We start from the raw sequence: 23,962 nt of genomic DNA, 5'->3' as shown, positions 1-23,962 counted from the left end.
CTTTGATACCCCCCTTGAGAGTTGTTAACATAGTTAGCATCTTCAACCTGCCTAGATGGCCCCTCAAGGAACGGACCATCTTGAGCATGGTACATCCCTTGCGGCAAGACTGTATCATCTTCACAAACATTTACCTTTTTGATTTGAGATTCATCAAACTTCTTTGTCAACAGGGAAATATTTGTTGCAAGTTCTGCCACTGTTTGCTGCGTATCCTGATTCTCTTTCACTATATTCTGGAGCATGGCATTACCATATGGTACCACATCAGCATTGTTCGAGTGCCAAGCCTGATTATGAGTTGTCAGCTTGTTAAGTATGGTGGTCACTCGTTGAAAGGTCTTGTTCATAAAACACCCATCAGCTGCATTGTTAGCTACTGACTGTGTCACTGGATCTAACCCTCGATAGAACTTCTCCATCAATATATTTTCCGGAAAACCATGATTTGGGCTCCTCTGCAAATACTCTTTGAATCTCTCCCATGCTTCATATAGTTGTTCCCTCGGTCGTTGCTTAAATTCATATATCTTGTCACGAATTTCAGCCTTTTTGCTAGGGGGGTACCACTTTGTGAGAAAAGCAGCTACCATTTCTGCCCATGAAGTAATCGAATTTCGGGGCAGTTTCTCAAACCATGTTCTTGCCTCTCCCGCTAAGGAATATTTGAATAACCTCAACCGAATAGCATCTTGTGGAACATTGTTCTGGATGTGATTAGCACACACATCCACAAAATTCTGCAAATGACGTTGAGGGTCATTCTCGGTAGAATTCCGAAAGTATCCCTCAAGTTTCAACAACTGGTATAGAGAGGAATCAATTCTCACAGTAGCAGCTCCAACTCGAGGCTGAACAATAGGAGATGCATAGTCCTCCTCTGGAACAAGTTCAGCGAAAATATTCTCATCGTCTGATTCATTCGCCTGATTGTTCACCAGATTTCCCTGGTTTGCAACACGTTGATTTTGCTGATGTCGATTCATGCTCACCTTATTTACACAAAGTAGCAAACAAGGTGTGATGGAATAAGCAAAAGACTTTAATCAAAGCAAACACTATTTAGTAATTTCAAAACCGTATTCCCCGGCAACGGCGCCAAAATTTGATACGCTCAAATTACACCTCTTAATGGTGTAATGCGGACGTTGTCAAATATAGTAACCCAACAAGGTTGGGGTCGAATCCCATAGGGAATATGGTGTGAAAAGGTTACTAAAGTCATAGATGCTAAGTTCTAGGTCTAGTGTCTCAATCCGATAATGTTGGTAAAAGTTGGTCTTTTCTATAACTAAGTTCTAACTATTTCTTTGGTGGAAATTTATGGTAAAAGAAACTAAGGTTGTGTTCCCGTTAGATAGGTGTATGATCATGGGTATTGATCTTGATATACTTCGAATGAATCATTAAATAAATGCACTTAATCTCTATGTGAATCTCTACTATTTCCCAATAAATAAAGATTAAGTCTTTCTACGATTTTTCCAAATATAAGAAAGTAACCATGAAGAACGATTAATCATGCCAAGTAAATTCCTCTTATTCCTAAGTGAATTTATTAAACAAAGTTTAAAGCTTTGAGTTCTTGTTGACTATTCTTACCAACCCTAATTATTTTTCCAAATAAATCAAGGTTTATGGCTTTAATCAATGTTTGCAACCATTAATTATGAATGAAGAATAAAGAATAATCAAATCCTAATGATACATTATATGTATATCAATCACAAAACCCAATCACAAAACACCCATCATTGGGTTCACAACCCTAGTAAGGAAATTTAGCTACTCATAAAGAAAGAAGAACAATGAGAAATAATGAGAATCATAAAGCTTACAATTGATTTAATGGACTTGAGAAATTACTTGCAATTGTTTGTAATCTCCACAAGAGCTCAAAAATATAGTTACTTATGCTAAGAAATAATAAACTGAGGTCTGTGGCAAAAATTGTGTACAAGAACCCTACAATTAAGTATTTATAGGAGCAAAAAATCGTGAGAAGTGAAAAGACACAATTGCCCGTCGGGCTTGGTTTACGTTTCATTTTACGGTCCGTAAAATTGTTATACGGACCATAAAGTTTCTTCCTCTCATTCGTCAAATATCACACCCTTTTTACGGTACAATTTGACAGTCCGTATAACTGTTTTACGGACCGTATAAATGTCCGCAGAAATGGATCGTCGATCATGCTCACTGTGACCACTATACGATACAATTTGACGGTCCGTATAACTGTTTTACGGACCGTATAAATGTTCCGTATAATTGGTTCCTCTATCTTTGTTCACTGTGACCACTATACGGTCAATTCGACGGTCCGTATAACTGTTTTACGGTCCGTCAAACTGCCCCGTCAAATTGCCTCTTCAGTGACTCTTGTTTTATCCATTTCTTCGACTTTGGCCATCAAAACACTCAGATACCTGAAATCCACTAAAAAACACATTAAATCACGTAGACTTTGCTTAAAAACAAGTAACGCTTATAGTCGAAAAGCATCAATTGTGGCGTAAAATTACGCCACATCACTTTGCGAGTTTTATTACGCCACCCCGGAACAACCTCGGGGAATATAAACGTATCAAGTGGGCCAGCGTGAGCTCCTTCTCCGCATTTTTGGCCAACAACCGGAGGCATACCACGACCCTCCAAACGATCGGACCAATCTGTGCCAAGGTCACGTCATAGGTCCGGCACATGTCCAAGATGACCGGATCGACCGGAGGGTCGAGCTTGAGAGTGAAAGGGTAAGTATACACATATAAAAAAACCTTCCCGGTGGTCAGCGACTGATTCACTTGGCTCGGGGGCAAAAACTTGAACCGGTTGGGTGTTCCACCCGCAATCAGCCCGGACTAAGTCGAGTTTTTCCTCAGTAATGGATAAGGGATATCGCCTCACATCAAACCCCCTATCGGATACCGAAGAAGATTTTTCGACCTCAAAATCTTTGTTGAAGTTGGGCTTGGCCGGTATGATGTCCGAGGCAGTGGGCTCGAAGGTGCTCTTTGCTTTAGTTGGAGATGCAGGTTCGGTTCCTTGAGATGAAACCGAGGGAATATCATGGGAAGTGGTTTCAGACATTTGAGAATATGAAAAGAAGAAGTTGAGTGGATTCAGAAAAGAAGTTAAAAAAGAGTAAAGGAGCAGACGGTTCAAGGAATGACAAAGTAAGAAGCAGCAACACTCAAATAAGAGCAGCTAGTAAAGATGGTGGCAAAGTTGCTTCCTTTCACGTGGTATAAGCGATGAATCAGCAACAAACTTGATATGGAGGATAATTAGATATGGTGAAGATGAAGAAATGCAGTGAAGAGTGAAGAGTGAAGATAAAGAGAAATGAATTGTAAAAATGAGTGAATGAAGCAGTTGAAGACGTTTTATAAACGTGGGGTTCAGGCGGTTACGGTTTTCAGCCAACTGGAGGCGCCACGTGTCCCATAATTAATGAGGAATGACTTGAAACGACGTGCGTGCGGCGGTTGTCAGAGCGGACCATCCGGGATAAGACACGTGGCCGATGAAAATGGGACGTGACGAAACTGTTCCCGCCAAAATGAGAAGATAACGACGGACAAACGGAGTCGCCGATTTCTTGATTCATCCACTTCCCGTTACTCCGATAAATCTACAGTCCGGGAAGTGTGGGGACTAGCTGTATACAGTAAAAATCGGATACGCCTTAAACCGGTGGGACCAGGAACTGAAAGAAGAAAGGGTCAAGAACGTGCACGAAGACTTTCATTCTAAACCGGAGGAACGCTTGGACCGAGGCCGAGGAAGGGCATCATTTGATCCGGTTTCTTCATGGCCGAGTTGGTCGTTGCCATTGGTCCGTTTGGTTGTGGCTGTTAGTCTGTTTATTCATGGCCGTTGGTCCGGGAGATCCGTTGCGCGATTGCCACGCGTCGATAACGTCCTGCCATGCTCAACTGCCAATCATACGGGTGTCAGACCGTACGACCAACCTAACCCAACCTAATCCAAGTCAGAGTTTTTTATTTATTTTTAGTTTTCTCTTATTGTATGGAGCCCATGAGGCAACACTATAAATAAGGGCCATTGCCCACTTTTAAGGGGTTGGCTCCTTAACATCAAGAACATTCTTTTGTACTAGAAATATATACAAATCTCTCCCATTATCGTGTTGCAATCCGAATTCATTGTGTTCATCTCTATTATATTTCTTCAATCAAGTAACACTCATATATTAGTAAACATACAAGTATATAGCAAACCACCGATTATTAGTTGCTTCTTCATAGTATATTCATATATTTCTCTTCTCTATCAAAGTGATTCAAGGCACAACCACATATCCTATATCTCACCCACAAATTTAGTTGATTACCCAAATTCGGGGTAAACAATGAGGCGTCTTGTTTTTCTTAGTCTCATTCAATAACTTCAGAATTTCGTACTTGGTGTGAAATCTCATGTATATATTGCTATTGGTGTATGGGTATAAATTTCTGCAAAATTAATACTCCCTCCATTTCAGTTTTGTTTGTCATACTTTATTTTTTTAGCCCGTTTAAATAAGAATGTGTTTTTTCTTTTTTGACAATTTTTTAATTTCAACTTTCCATATAATATGTCACAATATGAAAACATTTTGATACTTTCGATATATCTTTAGTTTAAGAGGATAAGATGCAAAAGTTTTATTTACTTTCGTAAATTCCATGCCAAGTTAAAACCAGAAAATAAATTGAAACGGAGGGAGTATGTTTTTTGTATAATTAATACATCGTTCAGTTTTCAATATTAAATTTCTCATTAAGTTATGTGCCGCACAATTTTGTTATGCGTTATTTGAGCTGAGGTCTTTAGGAAATTACCTCTCTATCTCCACAAGGTAGAGATAAAATTTTAGACTCTACCCAATAAAATTAGTGTACACTCTATCCTACCTGTGAAAATATGTTGGATATGTTATTGTTGTTGTTGTTATGTGAACACAATAGTGTAAAACATTGTCATAAACAACTGATATATTATAGTAATTTTCATACAAGTAGACATTAAAGGAATTTGGGGTTGAATAGCAATGTAACCCTACGACACTTATCTGATTTGGGCCTCTCCTACTAAGGATGAGAAGAAGTGACTCGTCGTTTTGTGCCACTTTCACATGGCTGGAGCTGCGAATAGACTTTCTAATTGGAAAATGATCCTTCATTCACATTGGGTACTGCTAATTCTACCATACTCTGACAATTTCTTCTGGGAGTTTTTCCTTAATTTGTTGTTATTCCTAGTAAGTTACACGCACATTCTGAATAATAAAACTTTAATCCACAACATTTTCTGTTTCTTTCCTTTGCTCTTAGAGTTTGTTAGGTTAGGTTAATTTGGCTGACCGATGCTGAGAAAATACGTAAGAAATTCACTTTTATTTTCCATGAAAAACATTTTCCTCCATACCGATCACACCCTTAAGGATTGTGAGGATGCTAAGGCTAATAATTTTGTTGGGCTTCCAAGGAAGCAACCTCTTGTAGTTGATGTGTTCCAAAGGGGTATTGCATGGAGTGAACCCTTTCAGTTAGTATAATCATTTTTTTCAGTTTTCAGATAGTTTTCACTATTGGTCTAGCATTTATCTTACGGGAATGTTTTTTTTTCATTTTCACTGTCTCCCTGATAAGTCTATGCTTCATCTGTTAGTGTGTACTATATCCATGGATTTGAACCCTCTATTCAGGTTTCGACACAGAACTGATTAGTGTCTGCTTTTAGCGTTGCAATTCTTTAACGGCTTTGCCTTCCAATGGAAGATCTTACACGCTCTATTTTGGGATAGCTCGTTGACGTTTGATTCTTTCCCTTATTTGTATCTTTAAATAAAGGAAGAGAAAGAAAAGATCACAATAGTCTTATCTGGTGAGGTCTTTTGATATCAATAAAGCATATGTTGAAACATTATTACAAAAGTTTGCTCTTTGCTTGTGTTCTAGATAGATGGTTTTCTTATTTTCCCATACACGTCATAGTATAAGTCATGTTTCCTGTTTTTCTTCTCCCAGAAAAAAGAAGCATTGGATGTGTTGAGTTTTTCCGATGTTAAGTTAGAGAGCACTATGTACGTTCTAGCTAGTGTGACGTTAACTTCTCTTTGGTGTTTGTTGTATTTGATAAACTTATTGCTCCGAGTAACTGAGGACTATTTGTGTTTGCTGCAGCAAAGTACACAGGTCATAGGGACTGGTTCTCTGCCGAGAGAATTTTTCAAGTTCTGAACTACTGGGCCAACGATGGAGACTCAGGAAAAGAGTGAAGTAACAAGAAGATTATAACAAGAAGATTATTGTTTACTTGAATTTATGTAATATTTTTGGGGATGTGAGAGCGCACTCGTGATTCATTACATTAATAGTATCAGAGTTTGGTTTAACTAATTTCAACGAAGGAATAAGAATGCTCGTCGTAGTTTTGAATGTTTTTTAGCGATTATGTAGACGAAATGTAGTGCACGAAATGCGTATTTGTTATGCTAAATTGCTAATAGTTGAACAAAAGTACAAGTATTGCACGCTAAAAAGAAATTTGAGTTTGTTATTTTGACTCCAACAGAACCCCGACTGCCAACGGATATTGTATTCCTGGTGTTGCACTAAAATACAATACTTGTTGACAAGAAAGCTCAACTAAGCCAAAAATAGAAATTCAGCAAACAAGAAAGAAGAAAACAGAGGAATTCGGTAAGGGGCAAGTCTAAAACATTATCGTCCAAAAAAAAATGCTTAAATTTTGTAGCATTTTGCTAACCAAGAAATATTGTATTCCTGGTGTTGCACTAAAATACGGCACTTTTTGAAAAGAAAGCTCAACTAAGCCAACATAGAAAATTCAGCAAACAAGAAAGCAGAAAACAGGGAAATTTCGTAAAGGGCAAGCAAGTCTAAACAGTATCGACAAAAAAAACATGCTTAAATTTTGTACAGTAGCATTTTGCTAAGCTACTAGACCCTCACCACTGAGCTGCAATCAGTTCATTATATTGAGCTGATGACTTGTCTCACTCCCAGGTTTATTTAAAAGCATTGTGGAACAGTATAACTTTGTAACTTAGCTAATCAACGTAACCTCATATTTTCTTGCCCAATCTAAACAGTAATCATTGACAGCAGATACACAGGGAAAGTCATAACCAATTAAGAGCATCAAAATGTCAGTGATGAGACTGAATTCCATATAACCAGAAAATGAATTCATACAAAGTCAAGGTTTTTCACTTGGAAATTTTGCTGTGTTTGGTGATAAATAGGAGTATTACAAGAAGTTTAGCAATTTCCAATATCAAAACATAAGTATCAACCAGATCCCATAAAGGCAGCAATACTTTGCCTTGCTTGGAATCTGTCAATCACCTGTTTTCTTTACAAGGAAGTCCCAGAGCAAAACAAGACCAAGGTATTCATTCCTAAATTCAAGCCGGAGTTTGTCCTCAGTTTTAAAAGGGAACAAACAGGATCATCGTAAATATAGTCCAATGGGAAGGAGAATGACATAGGATGAATCCTTCTGGTTCCCTAACGGACTATAACATAAATAAGGACTACAAGGTCCAAGATGTTTAATTCAAATGACATCTAAAGTGGAAGGGGTTTTTTGTTACTTGCTATTCAGAAACCTAGTACAATCCTCAAGTGAGGGTCGTTCGACCTTTGACAGTTGGAGTTCACTTATTCAAAATGGGCAAAAATGGAAAAGGTGACACATATGGTGATTTTATGAGCACAGAAAGACAGAACTAGGGTGTGGTAGATGTAAATGGAAGGACCAAGATGACTAAGATAAAAGCATCCTAAGAAGGACTAGCACCAAAAAATGGAATCTTCGTTTAATGATCATTGAGCAATAGAAAAATGTGACCCAATCTTTTTCCTCAACTTGATGTGTGAGCCTCACCTTCATGGTCTGTACTCCTGCTACCACTAGAAGAGGTATAACTCTGTTGAACACCAGAATGAGAAACAGGACCACCTTTTGAGAACATTGAACCAACTGAACCGCTTGCAGCGCTCATTGTTTGGGTAGAGAAGTCTTCATTGCTGGATCGAGAAACAAGTTCAGGCCTCAAGTCTGAGGATGAGGAGGATGGGGCCAACGTTCCAACAGAAGATCCAACAGGGTAAGGCGCAACAGGCATATCAGCGAGAGAAGATGCTGAGGGACTATAGCTTATTCCCATTGGATGGTCAAACTTGCAAGAAGGTCCAAATTTGCACACTCCATTTTGTGAGTAGTGAGAGCAAATTGGTGCACCCTAAGAACAATGGAGAGAACCCAAAAAATGATTTTCCAGTCCGAGCACAGATATTATTAAAGCACAAAATTCACTCTGTTAAATAAAAAATTAATATACCTCAGTAAGAAACAAGTGTTCAGGATAGAGAAGGAAATCAAAAGACCAATCAATTCCTGGCCCATGCAATTGGCATAAAAACTAGTCAAACTACTATATTAGTACACTCATTAATGGAACTGACCACCAGATAGCTGATAATCGGATAGATGCAACTTGCCGGAGATCAATGGACAACTAGGAATCTCTTCTCACAATTAGAACAAGAACGCAACATCAATATACCAAGAAAAAATCCAAAAATATACCCACCAAAAAAAAAAAAAAAAAAAAGAACGCAACATCAGGCAATGCAGAATATCAATGGATGCATAAATAACGTAACAAGGATGATGGTATGGCATCATAAAGTCAAGAAATATGCTGTTTAATCATTGATAAGCAACGAGCCCAAATATAGTCCATGATCCAAGTTGACATGTGGAAAAAACTAGACAAATTTAGACTCTCTAACACGATGAACAAAAAAGAAGCAACTAAACAACTGTTACTTCAGATAATATCACACATTTACATGACCCCAGTTGAAGTGAAAATGTGTCTGATATCAGAACACGGCCTCGGAGTAGGGAGTAGGGACCAAGTCTAGCTTTATGAGAAATGCGAAGTTTCAACAAATTTTTCTGCACTTGAACAAGTAATTAGAAAGAAGCATTCTGAGACCACTACAATGCAGAGACCATTTAAAGCTCTTCCAAGGTTTCCAAGTATTTTTAGGCATTCAAGAAATGCACAAATTCTCACTGAAAAATTACTGCTCCCTCTGTCCCATTTAGATGAAGCTGTTTGGTTGAAGACGGAGTTTAAGAAAGAAAAACTGACTTTTGAATCTTGTGCTCTAAAACATGCCATAGACATTTTTGTGGCTATAAAATCATGTCATTAAGGGTAAAATGTGATGCTGAAAGTTAAATTGTTTCGAAATTTAAAAAGATATGTCGCATAAAATGGGATAGAGGGAGTATAAGTTATTGGACAATAGCTTCAGTAACTAGGAAGTGGATGATTTTGACTTGGATGAACATTTCAAATACTCCGACTCAACTTCAGAATCCTAAGAAACATTGTTCAAGAACATAGGTGAAGTTCCATGCAACGTTGAAGACGGCACTTTTTTTTTTTTTTTTTGACAATGAGACGCACTTAGAGACCGTAATTGGAGAAAAAGGAAATGCAGCTCTGTCCGAAACAGACCACTGCAAGATAGCATTTCTAACAACTGACTGACAAAGATTTCTTAAATCTCATGAAATATATATAGAAAATTAAGATTATTTATATTTACACATTTATTATGAAACGGACCTGAAAGATAAGGAAGGTATTGAACTTGCAAAACTAGGAATAACACCTGAATTGCATCAGCTGAATGAATCTACATGTACGAGTATTTAGTTCAACACTAAATGAATCCTTCAACAGTGTTTGATTTACTGTTTTACTTAATAAGTTTTTTTACTTTGATTAAGTGTTTTCTTCTTTTTTTCTTTATTTTTTTCATGAAGTTGTTTGATATTGGCCAACCATAGTTTTTTCCATGTACAAGAATCGGCCAAGAAATGTAATATCCAAAGTCCATCATCAGTTTGGCAAGAATGGGAACATTTTGTTTCATGGATTTGTTCAGTATGTCTCTGATACAGGTATGTGTAAGCCGCACGTCTAGTGTTTTGCTAATTTAGTGCATGTTGAAGGATCCGTATGAAATACTAACACCACATCAACACAATCAGTACAGGTATATTGATTCAGCTGAGGATTCATGTAACATAGCTGAAAGGAAGATACTTTATAGTCAAGTACAAAGAGCAAAAAATTTGTTACAGTATCAGTTATTTGATATATATGACAACCAAATAATAATAGAGTAAATCATGATATCCCTTTTCGATTATTACCTTTCAAAAACAAAAAGATAACCATTTCATTTGAAAGCAAGTCAAAAAAAAATTGTCAGAACGTTCCAACAACATTTGCAAAAATTCCACGATTGACCTACGGCCTACCAAACAGCAGCACACCAGGCACTCAGAGCCTTAATGCAATAACACAAACATTTTACACATCTTGAATCTTTTGATACTTTTTCAGTCTTTTACTTGTATTTACTATCATAACAGTTGAGACACTACTTCAAAGTAAATAACATGCACAAAATATTAATCTGTTAATTTTCTTCATTATTAAAGGAGTTGTGTCAAAATTGAAACATATTTATTCCACAGCTAAGGAGAAAAAGGTGGTAGGGTCTTTCCATCACAGAGAACGCTTTAGAACAAAAATCCATGGAAAACCCCTAAAAGAATCAAGGATTATTCAACACCTAAATTGATTTGGATTTCCTAAACAAATAGCTAGTTCCCACAAGGTGATTGTTATAGGAACACAGATGGTAAATATGAATGTTAAGATTGATGTGCACTCATACAAGATTAGACAATATCGGAATGATCACCTCCTATAAAAGGTGCAAATAATACACATAGAAAATAAGACGAGAGGTCACTTGAGATAATTTGGTTAGATCCTATGCAGACCCGCAAACGGATGTACGGGGCAGAATGATCACCTCCGACAAAAGGTGCTAGCAACACATGTAGAGGACAAAATGAAATGCCGCTTGATATGATTTGATTACATCCTATCTATAGTGTGAAATCATGATGAATCAAAATGTTAAAAGTAGACGAGCTAGACACATTTTTATAAGGTAATTAAAAAAAAAAAGTACGAGCTAGACCTAGAATCTCAAGGAAGTAACATTGTCTCAAAGGACCTACAATCTTTCGAATCCATACACTACGCAAAAAAGTAGAACATCACGAAAGCAAAACATTTATACAGGCAATAGCAATCGGTCGGAGTTAATGCATGTTGGTATGCTTACATTAGGTCCAGTGATTGCTACAAGTCTTTTTAGCTTAGTTAGAGATGCGTATATCAATGGAAAATGTAGAGAACCTCTACTATTAAAGGACCTAAATTATTGAATATTGGAATGAATTAGGTCCAAGTGAAGCGAAATGGACGGTGAGGATTCACATTAGCTGAATTTAACGAGCTTGCGATTGACAAGTGGCCTTTTTTTGTCGTTTTGAAGCTACAGTTCCTCATAAGTAAAGTCTTGACAGATTTAAGCGTCCATTAAATTTAATGTTGCTCTTAGTTTGGGTTTGAGACCACAACGCTATTTAAAAAATTCCAATGAAACATCAGCATTACACTGGAAACATGAATCAAGAAAGCTGTTATATGTCTATATATATTAAACAGCACCAATCCCCCAGCGAAATGTCATTCGTCTTTTTTACCCATTAAAAATAGATTTCACACTAGACAAAATAGTCATTTAATTATTTCCTTAATATTTTAGACTTTGAGATTAACTAAATTTTGGCTATTAGATTTTTTACTTATTTGAACTATGTAAGAACTCCTAAAATGTAGGAATTCTAAACGAGTAAGGTTTTACTTTAAAAAAATTCTTACCTTATTTTTACTCCACAACTAGTTTGCTTGGTAATTTGTTTAGATTTGGTTTGTTCTGTCTATATTTTTGATTTGTTTTATCTATATATTTTTTTTTATGACAAGGGAACCCGCAACCGCTACCCTTCGGTTGCGCACAGTGTAACCCCCGCTACTGTGCAATAGCCCACAAACCATACAGAAGAGATAACCCGCACTAAGCAAGCCTGGTGCGACGAGCTCGACCCAAAAGGCAAATCCCTACTCGAAGGCCGGGGTTTCGAACCTGAGACCTCCATTGTGGAAGCTCCACGCTCAACTAACTAAGCCACCCTTGCAGGATTTGTTTTATATTATAATATTAGTATAGGTTTGTTTTATATTATATTAGGGTAGAAGGGTAGTAGGTAGTCGTGCGTGGCCCTACTTAGTAGGTCTATAGTAGTTGTCGTAGTATTACTCGTATAGTTTCTTGTTCTTCGATTTCTGTTATTTCTTGTCTTTCGATTAGCGTATTCATTTGTATATCGACTGTAATTACTATCTTTTTTCATAATGCTATATCATGTATCTATGGTAGCTACTGCCCTTTTCTCAGACTGCTTTATCATGTCTTTTTCGCTCGCTTGTCCTTATCTAACCTTTTTTATCAAGCTTTCTCTGAGCCGAGGGTCTTTCGGAAACAACCTCTCTACCTTCCAAGGTAGAGGTAAGATCTGCGTACACTTTACCCTCCGCAGACCCCACATATTGGGATTTCACTAGGTATGTTGTTGTTGTTGTTGTTGTTGTTGTAGGTTTGTTTCAAACAAAGATTGTAGAGTCCAACTTAAAATCTAACACAAAAACTAAAGAGCACATATTTACCATGGTAAACTCACTGATAATAATAACAATAGCATGAATTTTCCCTTCCAATTCCAAGTAGTTCTCTTCGAATTTCATATATGATGATGACACTACAAGTTAGTTATTTTTGTTTACGAAGAGAATTTAATTGTGCGAGGATAATTCATCTAAAATGTATAGGTGTTTTTGTGTCTTTCTGATACGCTTCAACTGCCAGTAAAAGGTCACTATAGTTCAGGTTAGCTTCTTCACCGTTATACTTATATGTTTTTGGAAAATTTACAATTATAACACATGATTAAATTTAGAATGAACAGAGAAAGTGTTTCCCAACTTGAGAAAATAAACTGGCATTTGGTAGGAAAAAGCAGGTATACGGAAGAGCAAAGAAAGCATTAATTAATGTATGCTGAAGAAGCACGATTTTAACACATCATTATGGTGAGTTCATAAAAAGCACCTCAAGATTCAAGGAGTATTGATTTGCAGCAAAACTTAATTATTACTCAAAAAATTACTTGATTGCGTCAGTGTTACAATTTTAGAAACATTTCATTGGGCCTACAATTTTTTTTAATTGGTTTTTAAGAGTTTTACCTGAAAAAAAAATTGTCGTAGGAAGTGTTTTCACAAAAAAAAAAAAAAACAACAAAAAAACAAAAGGGGGAAGAAGAAACATATATCTACTGCCATGGATGATTCTATATTAAATTTTATGTACAATAAATCTATATTACAAAAAATTGTACTGAATATTTAGAACTATACCTCTTATATAGAACTTTGAATGTGTAATAATTTCTTTATGTAAAATTGAATCATTGTACAGTTAGGCATTTGAATTTCGAGGGCTTATATGGGGTAAAATTTCTTCTTTTAATGCAAGCTAAATAGGATCAACATTCATCATCTTATATTTTTCTCTTTAATTTTTATTTTTAAAATTGTGTTCTCATAAAATAGGGTGCACGCGTAAACACTAAGACTAGTAACACAATAAAAATGCCAGGAGAGATCGACAAAGAGAACTCCTGCATCAACTGCCACAACTTGCACGCTATAAATATTTCAATAACAAGAAGGAAACAAAGGAAGAAAATGAATCCCAACTGCCTACATGAGATTAGAAATGTATGACCTGTTATAATCTAATCAACTTACAAGCAAGAACAACAGAATGAAGCATTAATTTGCAATGAAGAATCAATCTAAAGATTGAATCAAGTTGCTTACAGGACGAAGAGGAAGACCCATAGCACTGAGGTTAAAAGCTGCTTGTGGTCCACTCCACTCAGGTGGATGATGGTATCTACATGAAGATCCAAATTTGCAATCCCCATACTTCATGTAATACTGACATTCAGGCTGCCCAGGTCTTTCTGGAAATGCATTTTCCTTCTGGATGCTGCCTGAAGCACCAAGAGAAGCAGTAAGAGACGTATACGGTCCCATGTAGGCAGGTGCTGAAGCAGATAGTTGAGTAAGCCCATAAACTGGACCTGCTCCAGCAGCAGGCTGAGTAGTTTGGGAGGGTACTGGACTAGCAGAAGCCTGCACCACATAATTTGATACTTAGCAGATAAACAGTGCATTTCAGGAAAGATCTACATCAACAACTGCAAGAAACACTTATATTATACATACTGGATAAGGAGTCCAACCCGGCACGGGAACCATCCCAGGGGGAAAAAGCATAGGGCCATATGTGCCAGGAAAATAGGAACTTGGAAGCACAGTAGGCCTTACACCTGGCCAGTTGCCAGCGACCATTCCATATTGTTGAGCTGAATGAACAGAAGGAGATTGCAGTGCTGGATAAGTGGCTGGTGGGGAAACAGCTGCAGGCAAAGGAAAAGGTCCAGCTGCTGATGCTGGCACTTGCGGACCAGCTGGGTGTGGATGGTGAAATTTACAGGTGATGCCAAATTTACACTGCCCAGTTTTCATATAGTGCGAACATTCCTTTTCACCCTGCAAAAGGAACTCAATGAGCCAAATCAGAAAGATAATTTAATGGTAAAACTTTTCAAAGGAGACGCGGAATGGGAACGAAAACACAAATGAATGGATATAGCAACACCAGGAGACAGAAGAAACATAATGAGCATGAAAAGAAGGCAGACCGGTCGCAGCGGGTAACCGTAAATGTTATGTGTCACCAGGGTTGGAGATCCCCCTCCCTGTCTTGGATGGTGATATTTGCAGGAAGCACCAAATTTACACATCCCCGTCCTCATATAGTACTGTAAATCATAACCAGGAAAAACAAGCATTATAAGAGTGAACACTACAGTCTTATACACCAATGATTTGCAAAAATTCTAAAAGCATGACAAATAGCCATCTAACTTTACTGACCGATAGTTTCATATTCAGCAATCACTTAGGTTGATTAGCAGCAGATCATAAACAACCTCTTAATGTGAATCACAGTTTGAAATAGAATAGGTACAGTTGATAGATCATATATTACAAGATGAGACATGAAATATTGTAGCAGACAAAACCATTTTCATTTTTTCCTTTGATTAGTAATCCTACCCAACTTTGCTTTAAAAATCAGACTCCCCCCCTCAACTATGAACAATAGACATTCTCCGCCCTTTATCCTAGGCAATGTCTATTTTATCCTTGGCATTTTCAATCCTCCATCTATGTAATAAATTTTATATTATGTAAAATATATATTTTTAGCCGAGGTATTTATACATTTTTCTTTAAATTCATATTATAAGTAGTATAATCCGTTTTTGAATTTATCACAAAATCAAATATTACTTTTTATGATTGATATTTAATATTACATGCATTAAGTGTATATATATATACACAAACACACATTACCGTTTATTTTTACATATATATGTATGTGTTTATATATATATATATATATATATATTAAATTATATATAACGAGTTTTGATTGTCATTAATGGAATGTCTTAAATTATAATTTAAAATTCATTTATAATATAAATAGATAATCTTTTAGGAATTTGTTATAGAACATACCTCTATTTTTATTAATTATTTTATATTACCTTCATTGAACTATATTTATATAATTATTATTACATGTTATTTTTACTTGTATAAATAGATACCAAAGTTTTGATTATTATTAATTAAAAAAAAAAATCTTATTCTTCTCATTTATTTCATTATAGAATGGCATTAAGTTATATACTCAATCAATATTTCTCATTTCTTTTTCCGTCTCGAAATAATATTTATTTCTTTTATACGATTTGTTACATAGATTAAAGAGATATAAAAAATCATGATTTCAAAGAAGTAAAAAAAAAAAAAAAGATAAAGTTAATAATGTAAGGGTAAAATAGGAATTATAAAAAATCAACTAGGATAAAGGGGGAAGAATGACTATTGTTCAAAGTTGAGGGGGGAGTTTGATTTTTAAAGCAAAGTTGGGGGTGAAAATGATTTTCACCTAATCCTAAAGCACAAAAAAATTTCTTCAACAGATAACATACAAGACAGATCCAAAAATAGCTAAATCTATCAAAATCATGACAATACAGATCAGAAAAATACTGTAGGTTTCAACTGCATACTTACCTAAACCACACATTTAGCACATTCTAGAACTATCACAAAGTAGAAGGAAAATTTTCTAAAGAATAACATTTTCAGCATGAAACATGAAAAAAAAAATGGTATGAATAATAGTTAAATACTAGAAGACGCAACCTAAGTTGCGCGGACTCTTCACTTTCGTTGCCGCACCCGTGTCGGATTCTCCAAAAATGCACTGCTTTTGGAGTATCCGACACGCACCCGATGATATTTTTGAAGAGTCCGTGCAACATAGGTCGCAACAAAAGATTTTACGCTTTCCAAAATGGACTGCACACAAATGACCTCTGTAAAACCAAACATTTGATATGTGTCAGAACATTATATATAATAGAGAGACAAAGACACTGGAAACTTCCAGAAAGAATTGAATACATAGGACTATAAAAGTGATTGATTAACTACAAGGAAACCACAACCTCACTCTAGACAGCCAAGTAACAGATGAATCAACGCAAGGTAGAAAGTCTCAGAAGCATTTCCTCCAACAGAAGCTCAAAACTAGCACCCTAATGATAGAAAGTAGAAACTAATTCCAATTGTTTAAACTAAAGCACTACTAGTAGCCCATATTCCAAAAGACCAAAAGAAATTAAAAAAAGAAGTATGGACAGTAGCACATATATTGAACGCAAAACAGAATGCCAAAAATTAACTTATAACATACTAGCAGTGGTTTTAAAAAAAGACATAAATATTAAACCAGAGAAGGGGGTCCTTCTCCTAGGTCAGACAGCAAACAGATGACTTGTGAGAGAGCTCAGTCAACCAAGTGTGCATTTTTGAATATCAAGAAATGCTTGGACATATATCTGACAACTAACTGCAAGCTTTTGTATGTCATAAAATGGGGAGCTAATGGAAGAGAGAAATGTCGTACAATGATCAATCATAGCTTATACAAAAAAAAGAAAAGATCAATCATACAACAACAACTGCTATGCCTTTGTCCCAAACAAGCTGGGGTCAGGTACGAATCCACACTGACCATGTTTCTCTATTTAACTCATGCACCAACAGTATACAACAATGATCAATCATAATTAGGAAGAAAATGATGTAAGGATAAGCCAACAAATTGGAAGATGAACAATTGAAAGATAACTCACTAGTAAATACTTCTTGGGTAAAACATTTACTAGATATAGCAAAATGATGAATATTATGACAGAGCATATCTAGCAACTTAGATTCTTCCGTAGAACATTTGAAAGATAAGATGGTAAAGCTCAGCATGATCAACATCATAAATAGCATACCAGATGCTAGGACATAATTTATTTGATAAGCTACTTAGATGCTAGGACAACATAAGCTGTCATTCAGCATATTAGAGATCCAATAAGCTGGAAGAGGACAAATCTTGGTTAACAAAAGTGGCAGCTCAATTAATACAGGATCAGCAAAAAAGTAAACAAAGTTATTGTACTAAAGAGAGTCAAATCCAGAAAACACATCTTCTCTCTCAAATTTGATCATTAAATGAACACCAAATCCCAAACTAATTGCTATCACATTTAATAAAACTACCTGGCAAACAGATTGACCGACTCTCTCAGGGTATTCTCCTCCAGTAGCTCTTGTTGCTCCCATAGCCTGTCATCAATTTACATAAATGAAATTTCAAATCTTTCGTGTTGTCTTCACTAAAAATTAGAAGTACAAAATGTACAAAAAAAGAAAATTTTTCTTCTTTCAGGCTACAATTTTCAAAGATTAAAAATAGGTATCACTAATGTCTAAAAAGACTAAAAATCAGAAATGAAGATAGATATCACTAATGTCTAAAAAGAAAGATCTTTCTTCTTTCGAACTACAATTTTCAAGGATTTAACAATAGATATCACTAATGTCTAAAAGGAAAGATCTTCTTCTTTCAGACTACAATTTTGAAGGACTAATAATAGACATCACTAATGTCTAAACAGACTAAAAATCAGAAACTTAAGATAGAAAAAAAAAACCCCGATATTTACGAAGATCAACCTGAATTGGACAGTAAAAGAAAGCAAATCAAGTGATCACGCATATTAAAACATAAATATACCTTGAAATGAACCCTATAATTACACGATTTGATGGAAATTATAGTTTGAAATTTCAAATCTTTTGTGCTGACTTCACTGAAGATTCGAAGTGCAAAATGTATAACAAAGAAAGATCTTTCTTCTTTCAAACTACAATTTTCAAGGATTAACAATAGATATCACTAATGTCTAAAAGGAAAGATCTTTCTTCTTACAAACTACAATTTTCAAGGATTAACAACAGACATCACTAAATGTCTAAAAATACTAAAAATCAGGAACGAAGATAGATAAAAGGCCGCGATATTTACTAAGATCAACCAGTAACAAAGTAAAAATCAAGTGATCAGGCACGTTAAACATAAATAAATACCTTGAAATTGGACAGTAACAAAGTAAATCAAGTGATCAGGCACATAAAAAAGAACCCTAGAATTACAGGATTATAAATTACCAAATTACTACGGTTACGAGGATGATTGAAGCGACAACGAGCGCCATATCCACAAATACCAGTCCTCAAGTAATAAATACAATCAGCCTCGTTTGGCCTTTCTGGATACACCGACAACTGCCACATAGCCTCTGCACATTACACAAATAATAATAATAAATATATATGAGAAAAATACAGTCCACATTTAGGGAATTTAGAGTAAATTCACATGGCAGATAACCTTCGAGTCCAGTTTCGGTGTCACTCCATTCAGTTTCCGGAGCACCGTCGTCAATTGGGTGGGTCCCACTATACATCTCCATTGCGTGTCCTCTTATAAATTAACTGCTATAAAATTACCTATACAATTTATATACTCATATATGTGTATGTACGGATATACGTATATGTAATCTACAAGGTACAAAAAAAGAGTGAGAGAGAAGTGTGCCTCGTGGAATGGTCTTTACAAAGAAGTTTGATGGCAGGTTTTAGAGAGAGAGAGAGAGAGAAGAGAAAAGGGGAGGTTTTTTATTGGTTTTTTCTTCTGTCACGCGCGCATACACACACTCACTCAGTTACTGTGTGTGCGTTTGGTCGGTCAGGCTAAACACCTTGTTTGGATGATTGTTAAGTATGTTTCATAAGGTATCGCATTGTATCATTATACTCCCTCTGTCTCAAAATACTTGTCGTTTTATTTAATCAAGACAAAATTAAGTAGTTTTTTTCAATTTTACCCTTATATTAATTAGCAATGTTTAAGAGATTCTCACCATTGATGGAGTAGACATTTATTGAGGAGAGATTACACTATGAAATATGTTGAGGGTAAGCTTTCTTAAGGGACGCGTAAATGAAAAATGCCACAAGTATTTTGGGACGAAGGGAGTACTGAATTGTTTTGATGAATACAACATTTTGATAGATTGTATCGTTTCTTTTCGTTGTCACATGTCACTAATTTGAAGGATCAGCCTTAAAAAAATATACGGAGTATAAAGGTAGGATAAATGAAAAAATAGGATTATTAGATAATAAGAAGAGAAAATGAGGGGAAAAAAAGATAACGATGTGATTATGTCAAATTGGTCGTTACATAAAATGACACTTTTTGTTATTACATAACGATGAATTTAACGATGCGCTATAATAAAGTCTAAGTAACAATCAAAATAAATATTGTATTTAAACTAACAACTAAATACAATACAATAGGTAACAACCATCCAAACAAGCTGTAAATCGGTCGTTACATAGAATTGATTTTTTCATCATTATGTAATGATGAATTTAATAATACCATACGATACAATAAATTAAAATAACACTTAAAATAAATATTATATTTAAACTAATGACATAATATAATACAATAGGTAAAAACCAACCAAACAAGGTGTTAATGACTTTGCCTTCTCTCACCAAATAGTCATTTTTGTGTGTGTGTGTGTGTGTTTAATGGGTTTTGTCTCAATGACTGTCAAAGTCGTTGTACTCTCTCTCATCGATGGACAGTAGGGCGTCGGTTGGAGGTGTTTGCCGGGAAGAATGGCCTTTTTTAGTTTCTTTATTTTTCTTTTGTTAAAACTTTTTAGGACAAACCAATGTGACAACAGACAACCTTAATGGCTCTGTTGTTAACATCATGTACATAAGGTATGATAACACTAGAGCTAGTATAAACTTGAGCATAAGCCATGCAGTATTTGGTTAAATTTTTAATACTTGCATAAAAATCGACATTATATTATTTGGTTGCTATTTTTGTTGTCGGCATAAATAATATGCATAAAATATGTAGGAATTAGTCTATTATTTTGTACTAGATAAAACATGTAATAATAATACTTAAAATTAATTAGTAATATGTAACCAGTAGCTTAAAGCAATTAAAATTATCATTAACTTATTAAACAATTGTAAAATTAAAAGGATAAACAAGACACAACCTTACAGTTATACATATATAATATTTTGTGTGCGTAATTAATCTTTACATTATTGTCATATATTATTTATTCATGCATATTTTATCTCTGAAGCAAACGACCCTTTACAATATGAAGCACTCCTTTACGAATAATAACTTACTCCATTCGATCTTTTTATACATCGTCGAAGGTTGACACTTGACACACCTATATAAAAAGTTCTTTGCTAGCATTGATTTTAAGGAGTACCCCATTACTTATATCGTTCTCTTCCTTCAATGAGTTACATTTTGGAGTCCGATTAATGAGAAAATGACAAAAAAGTGATCCCTTATGTTTGATTATAGGTTCAAAATTGCCCTTAAGTATGTACTTAATAGTTTTCGTCCTTTAAGTTTGTCAAAGTTAACATTTTTAATATTCGTCAAATATTTACAGGACTTTGTCTTTTAGATTTGACGGAAACTATGAAAAAAAAGAAAATTAGCTTAACTCACATTTAGAGGTAAATTTTTTGTACTTTCTGTTTTTTTTTTAATTTCTAGAGTCTGGAGCAATTTTTTTTTTTTTCGCGGATTGCCCTTCATTTGGGGTGGTCTTTAATTTTTGCCCTTCAAATTGGTAATCTTTAATTTTTACCCCTCGCCTAACACCCCGAGATTGTGGGGTCGAAACCCACCCCAGCAGATTTACAAAATTCTGCCTTAAGGCAGAATTTGCATGGGCAGAAATTCTGCCTGTGCCATGTAAATTCTGTCTGAAGGCCAAAATTTAAAGACCACCATTTTGAAGGGTAATCCTGCAAATTGCCCCAGTTTTTTTAGGTGTAATTTCTGTTATTTTCTTATATCTTTTTAGTGTAGTTTTTTGTGATGCATATTTTAGGATTTGATAGAATTTCTTGATGCTTATAGTCAAATCTTTTTTTTATAGTCAAATTTTTTTTAATAGTTCCCGTCAAATCTAACAAATAAAGTTCGGTAAAATATTTGGCAGAGACTTAAAGTATTAATTTTTAACAAGTTTAAAGGACCAAAACTGTTGGGTAAATGCTAAGGGACTATTTTGAGTCTACTATGAAACATAAGGGACCATTTTTGTCACTTGCGCGCTCTCCGACTAATTCTTTAAGATATACTCTAGGATGTCTTACTTTAGTAGTCGTTTGGTATGCAGACAAAATTATCCCGCCATTATAATTCCAGGATTATAATCCCGGGACTAATTTATCCCATCTAAAAGGTGGAATAAAATAATCTCAAGGTTAATGCCATAAGGTGGGATACCCATTTTTAACTATGAGCTTCATTTTATATTTTGTTTGGTAGAAGATATTCTTCTATTAAATATGATGCAAAATTAATTTCAAAGCTAATGTTGAGATATCCCACCTTATAAAAGGTAAAGCCGTAAAGCGTTTCCTATGAAAGGTTGCTCAATTTTTAAAGACAGACTTAAAAATTGACAAGGAACTATAGTGAGAGATAATCGAAAGAAGGGAGTAGTTAAAATTTTATTAAATACTTTTCCTTTTCTCCAGTCGCCAATTATTTAAGTTTTCCCTGTACGTCCCAAATAGGGTGGGCATAAAACCCACAATCGACTGAACCGAAATTTTCGATTTGTTCAATCAGTTAATGGTTTATCCTTTTTAGAACTTCAATTTTCGTTCGGTTCCTGATTTTAGTGGTTCGGTTTTAAGGCTAAGAGCCTGTTTGGATGGGCTTAAAAAAAGCTGCTTATAAGCTGCTTTTTTTAAGCTAAGCCAAACGGGCTAACTTATTTTTTTGGACTTATTTTAAGCACAAAATGACTTATAAGTTGGCTAGCCAAACACTCAAAAAGCTAAAAACAGCTTATACAACAACTTATAAGCTAACCAAACGGGCTCTAAACCGAAAAACCAAAATTGTTAAAAGACTTTGACTTTTGTCTTTCGCTAAAAATTTCTTGGTTTTGGGTTCGAACCCCCGCTCAGTCAGAAATTTTAAAAAAAATTCGCACGATAGAGTTTGAATTCGCAAGGTAGAGCCTTAAGGCAGAATTTGCATGGGTTGGATTTTTTTTTTTTTACTGAAGTGGAGTTCGAACACAAAACCTCAGGGTGTTAGGTGAAAGACAAAACTTAAAGGCCACCAATTTAAAGGACAAAAATTAAAGACCACCCAAAATGAAGGATAATCCGCGCAAAAAAATGAAAAAGAAGCCCAATTTGATAGGTCCAAAAGTCGAAAAAATTGAATTGATTGAACCAAATCGAACTTGGAAAAATCAAACCGAACTGAAGTTATTTCGGTTCGATTTCGCTAAGCAAACCCAATAAACTGAATACCAAAAAATTGAATCTAACTAAACCGACCGACCTCACCCTAGTCCCAAATATATAACTGTGTTATCTCACGCCTGATTGTGGAATGCAGTTCACACGCTTTGATATGGTTATATTAGAGTTTAATTTTGGGCATGGAATTGAAAGGACATGATTGCCCTTCATTTTTTTCATGAATTGGATGTGGGATTCGACAAAGCGTGCTAAGCCTGTCCACATGACATAAATGAGATGCTCTCTTTTTTCTTTTCTTGTTCCTATTTTTGTCTTTGGCCCTCCAATTTTCTACAGACAACTTTGAAGATGTTTGAAATATTTTGTGCCTTTGAGTCATAAGTGGAGTTTGCATGTAATAAAATGAGTTGCTTCCTCTTCCTTTTTGTAAGGAAATTATTTGGTCAAATATTCGATCGATTGTAATTGAAGAAGTGCATTCTCTTCTTCTGGAGAGGAATTTAGAAGTCGCTAGTAATTACATATTGTGATCACATTCAAATTGTAACTTCTTAGAAAAAGTTACATTTTTTTTTTCAAAATGTAAAAGTTTTCCTTCAATCCACTCCTACTTTGCTGCTCATATTTTATTCACTAGGTAATTTTTCCGCGCTTCGCGCAATAATGAATGACTTCATTAAGCTTATGAATGATCATTCTATAATATCTGAATGTAAAAATTAATGAAAAGGTAAATTCTTCTTGAAACTAAAGATAATTAGAACATTTTTCAATATAAATTAGGAGTTTGGTATTGTCATATATATCAAAAACCTAAATGATTGCAAAATTCTAACTCTTTGATCAATTGTACCTTCTACATATTTTCCGATTGTAATATTTGTTCCTTGGATATAATTGGCTTCTCAATATTGAACGATATTTCATTGGCTTCTCAATATTGAACGATATTTCATGAAATAATCAATCATCACTTTTTCTATTTTTGTGTAC

The 23,962-nt window shown here is 35.1% G+C and overlaps 1 protein-coding gene, 1 long non-coding RNA gene and 1 other non-coding gene across 3 annotated transcripts; 2 read left to right on the top strand and 1 right to left on the bottom strand.

Moving 5' to 3' along the window:
- Positions 1–438: 438 nt before the first annotated feature.
- Positions 439–544, top strand: LOC132618967 (small nucleolar RNA R71). Its single transcript, XR_009574408.1, has one exon. It is a non-coding gene; the product is annotated as a small nucleolar RNA R71 (small nucleolar RNA).
- A 4,395-nt stretch (positions 545–4,939) lies between these two features.
- On the top strand, positions 4,940–6,413 carry LOC132641929 (uncharacterized). Its single transcript, XR_009583026.1, has 2 exons — positions 4,940–5,197; positions 6,192–6,413. It is a non-coding gene; the product is annotated as an uncharacterized LOC132641929 (long non-coding RNA).
- A 765-nt stretch (positions 6,414–7,178) lies between these two features.
- LOC132641922 (zinc finger CCCH domain-containing protein 58-like) lies at positions 7,179–19,335 on the bottom strand. The gene is made up of 7 exons (XM_060359061.1): positions 18,993–19,335; positions 18,770–18,900; positions 17,819–17,884; positions 14,818–14,937; positions 14,339–14,665; positions 13,928–14,245; positions 7,179–8,278 (listed from the first exon to the last, which is right to left on the bottom strand). Exons 1-7 carry the CDS (start codon positions 19,072–19,074, stop codon positions 7,898–7,900), a joined length of 1,425 nt encoding a protein of 474 aa, XP_060215044.1. The 5' UTR covers positions 19,075–19,335; the 3' UTR covers positions 7,179–7,897.
- Between the last annotated feature and the right edge of the window lie 4,627 nt (positions 19,336–23,962).

This window comes from Lycium barbarum, chromosome 1 (assembly GCF_019175385.1).
Source record: "Lycium barbarum isolate Lr01 chromosome 1, ASM1917538v2, whole genome shotgun sequence".
NCBI lineage: Eukaryota > Viridiplantae > Streptophyta > Magnoliopsida > Solanales > Solanaceae > Lycium > Lycium barbarum.
Note: the sequence above shows the minus strand (reverse complement) of the source record. Positions and strands in the feature narration are given on the sequence as shown.

Coding starts and splice junctions, on each gene's coding strand:
- LOC132641922 (XM_060359061.1), bottom strand. CDS start 19,074: ATGGAGATGTATAGTGGGACCCACCCAATTGACGACGGTGCTCCGGAA. Junction 17,885..18,769: donor CTCGTAACCGTAGTAATTTG/GTAATTTATAAT, acceptor AATTGATGACAG/GCTATGGGAGCAACAAGAGC. Junction 8,279..13,927: donor TGGGTCTTCCTCTTCGTCCT/GTAAGCAACTTG, acceptor CATTGTTCTTAG/GGTGCACCAATTTGCTCTCA.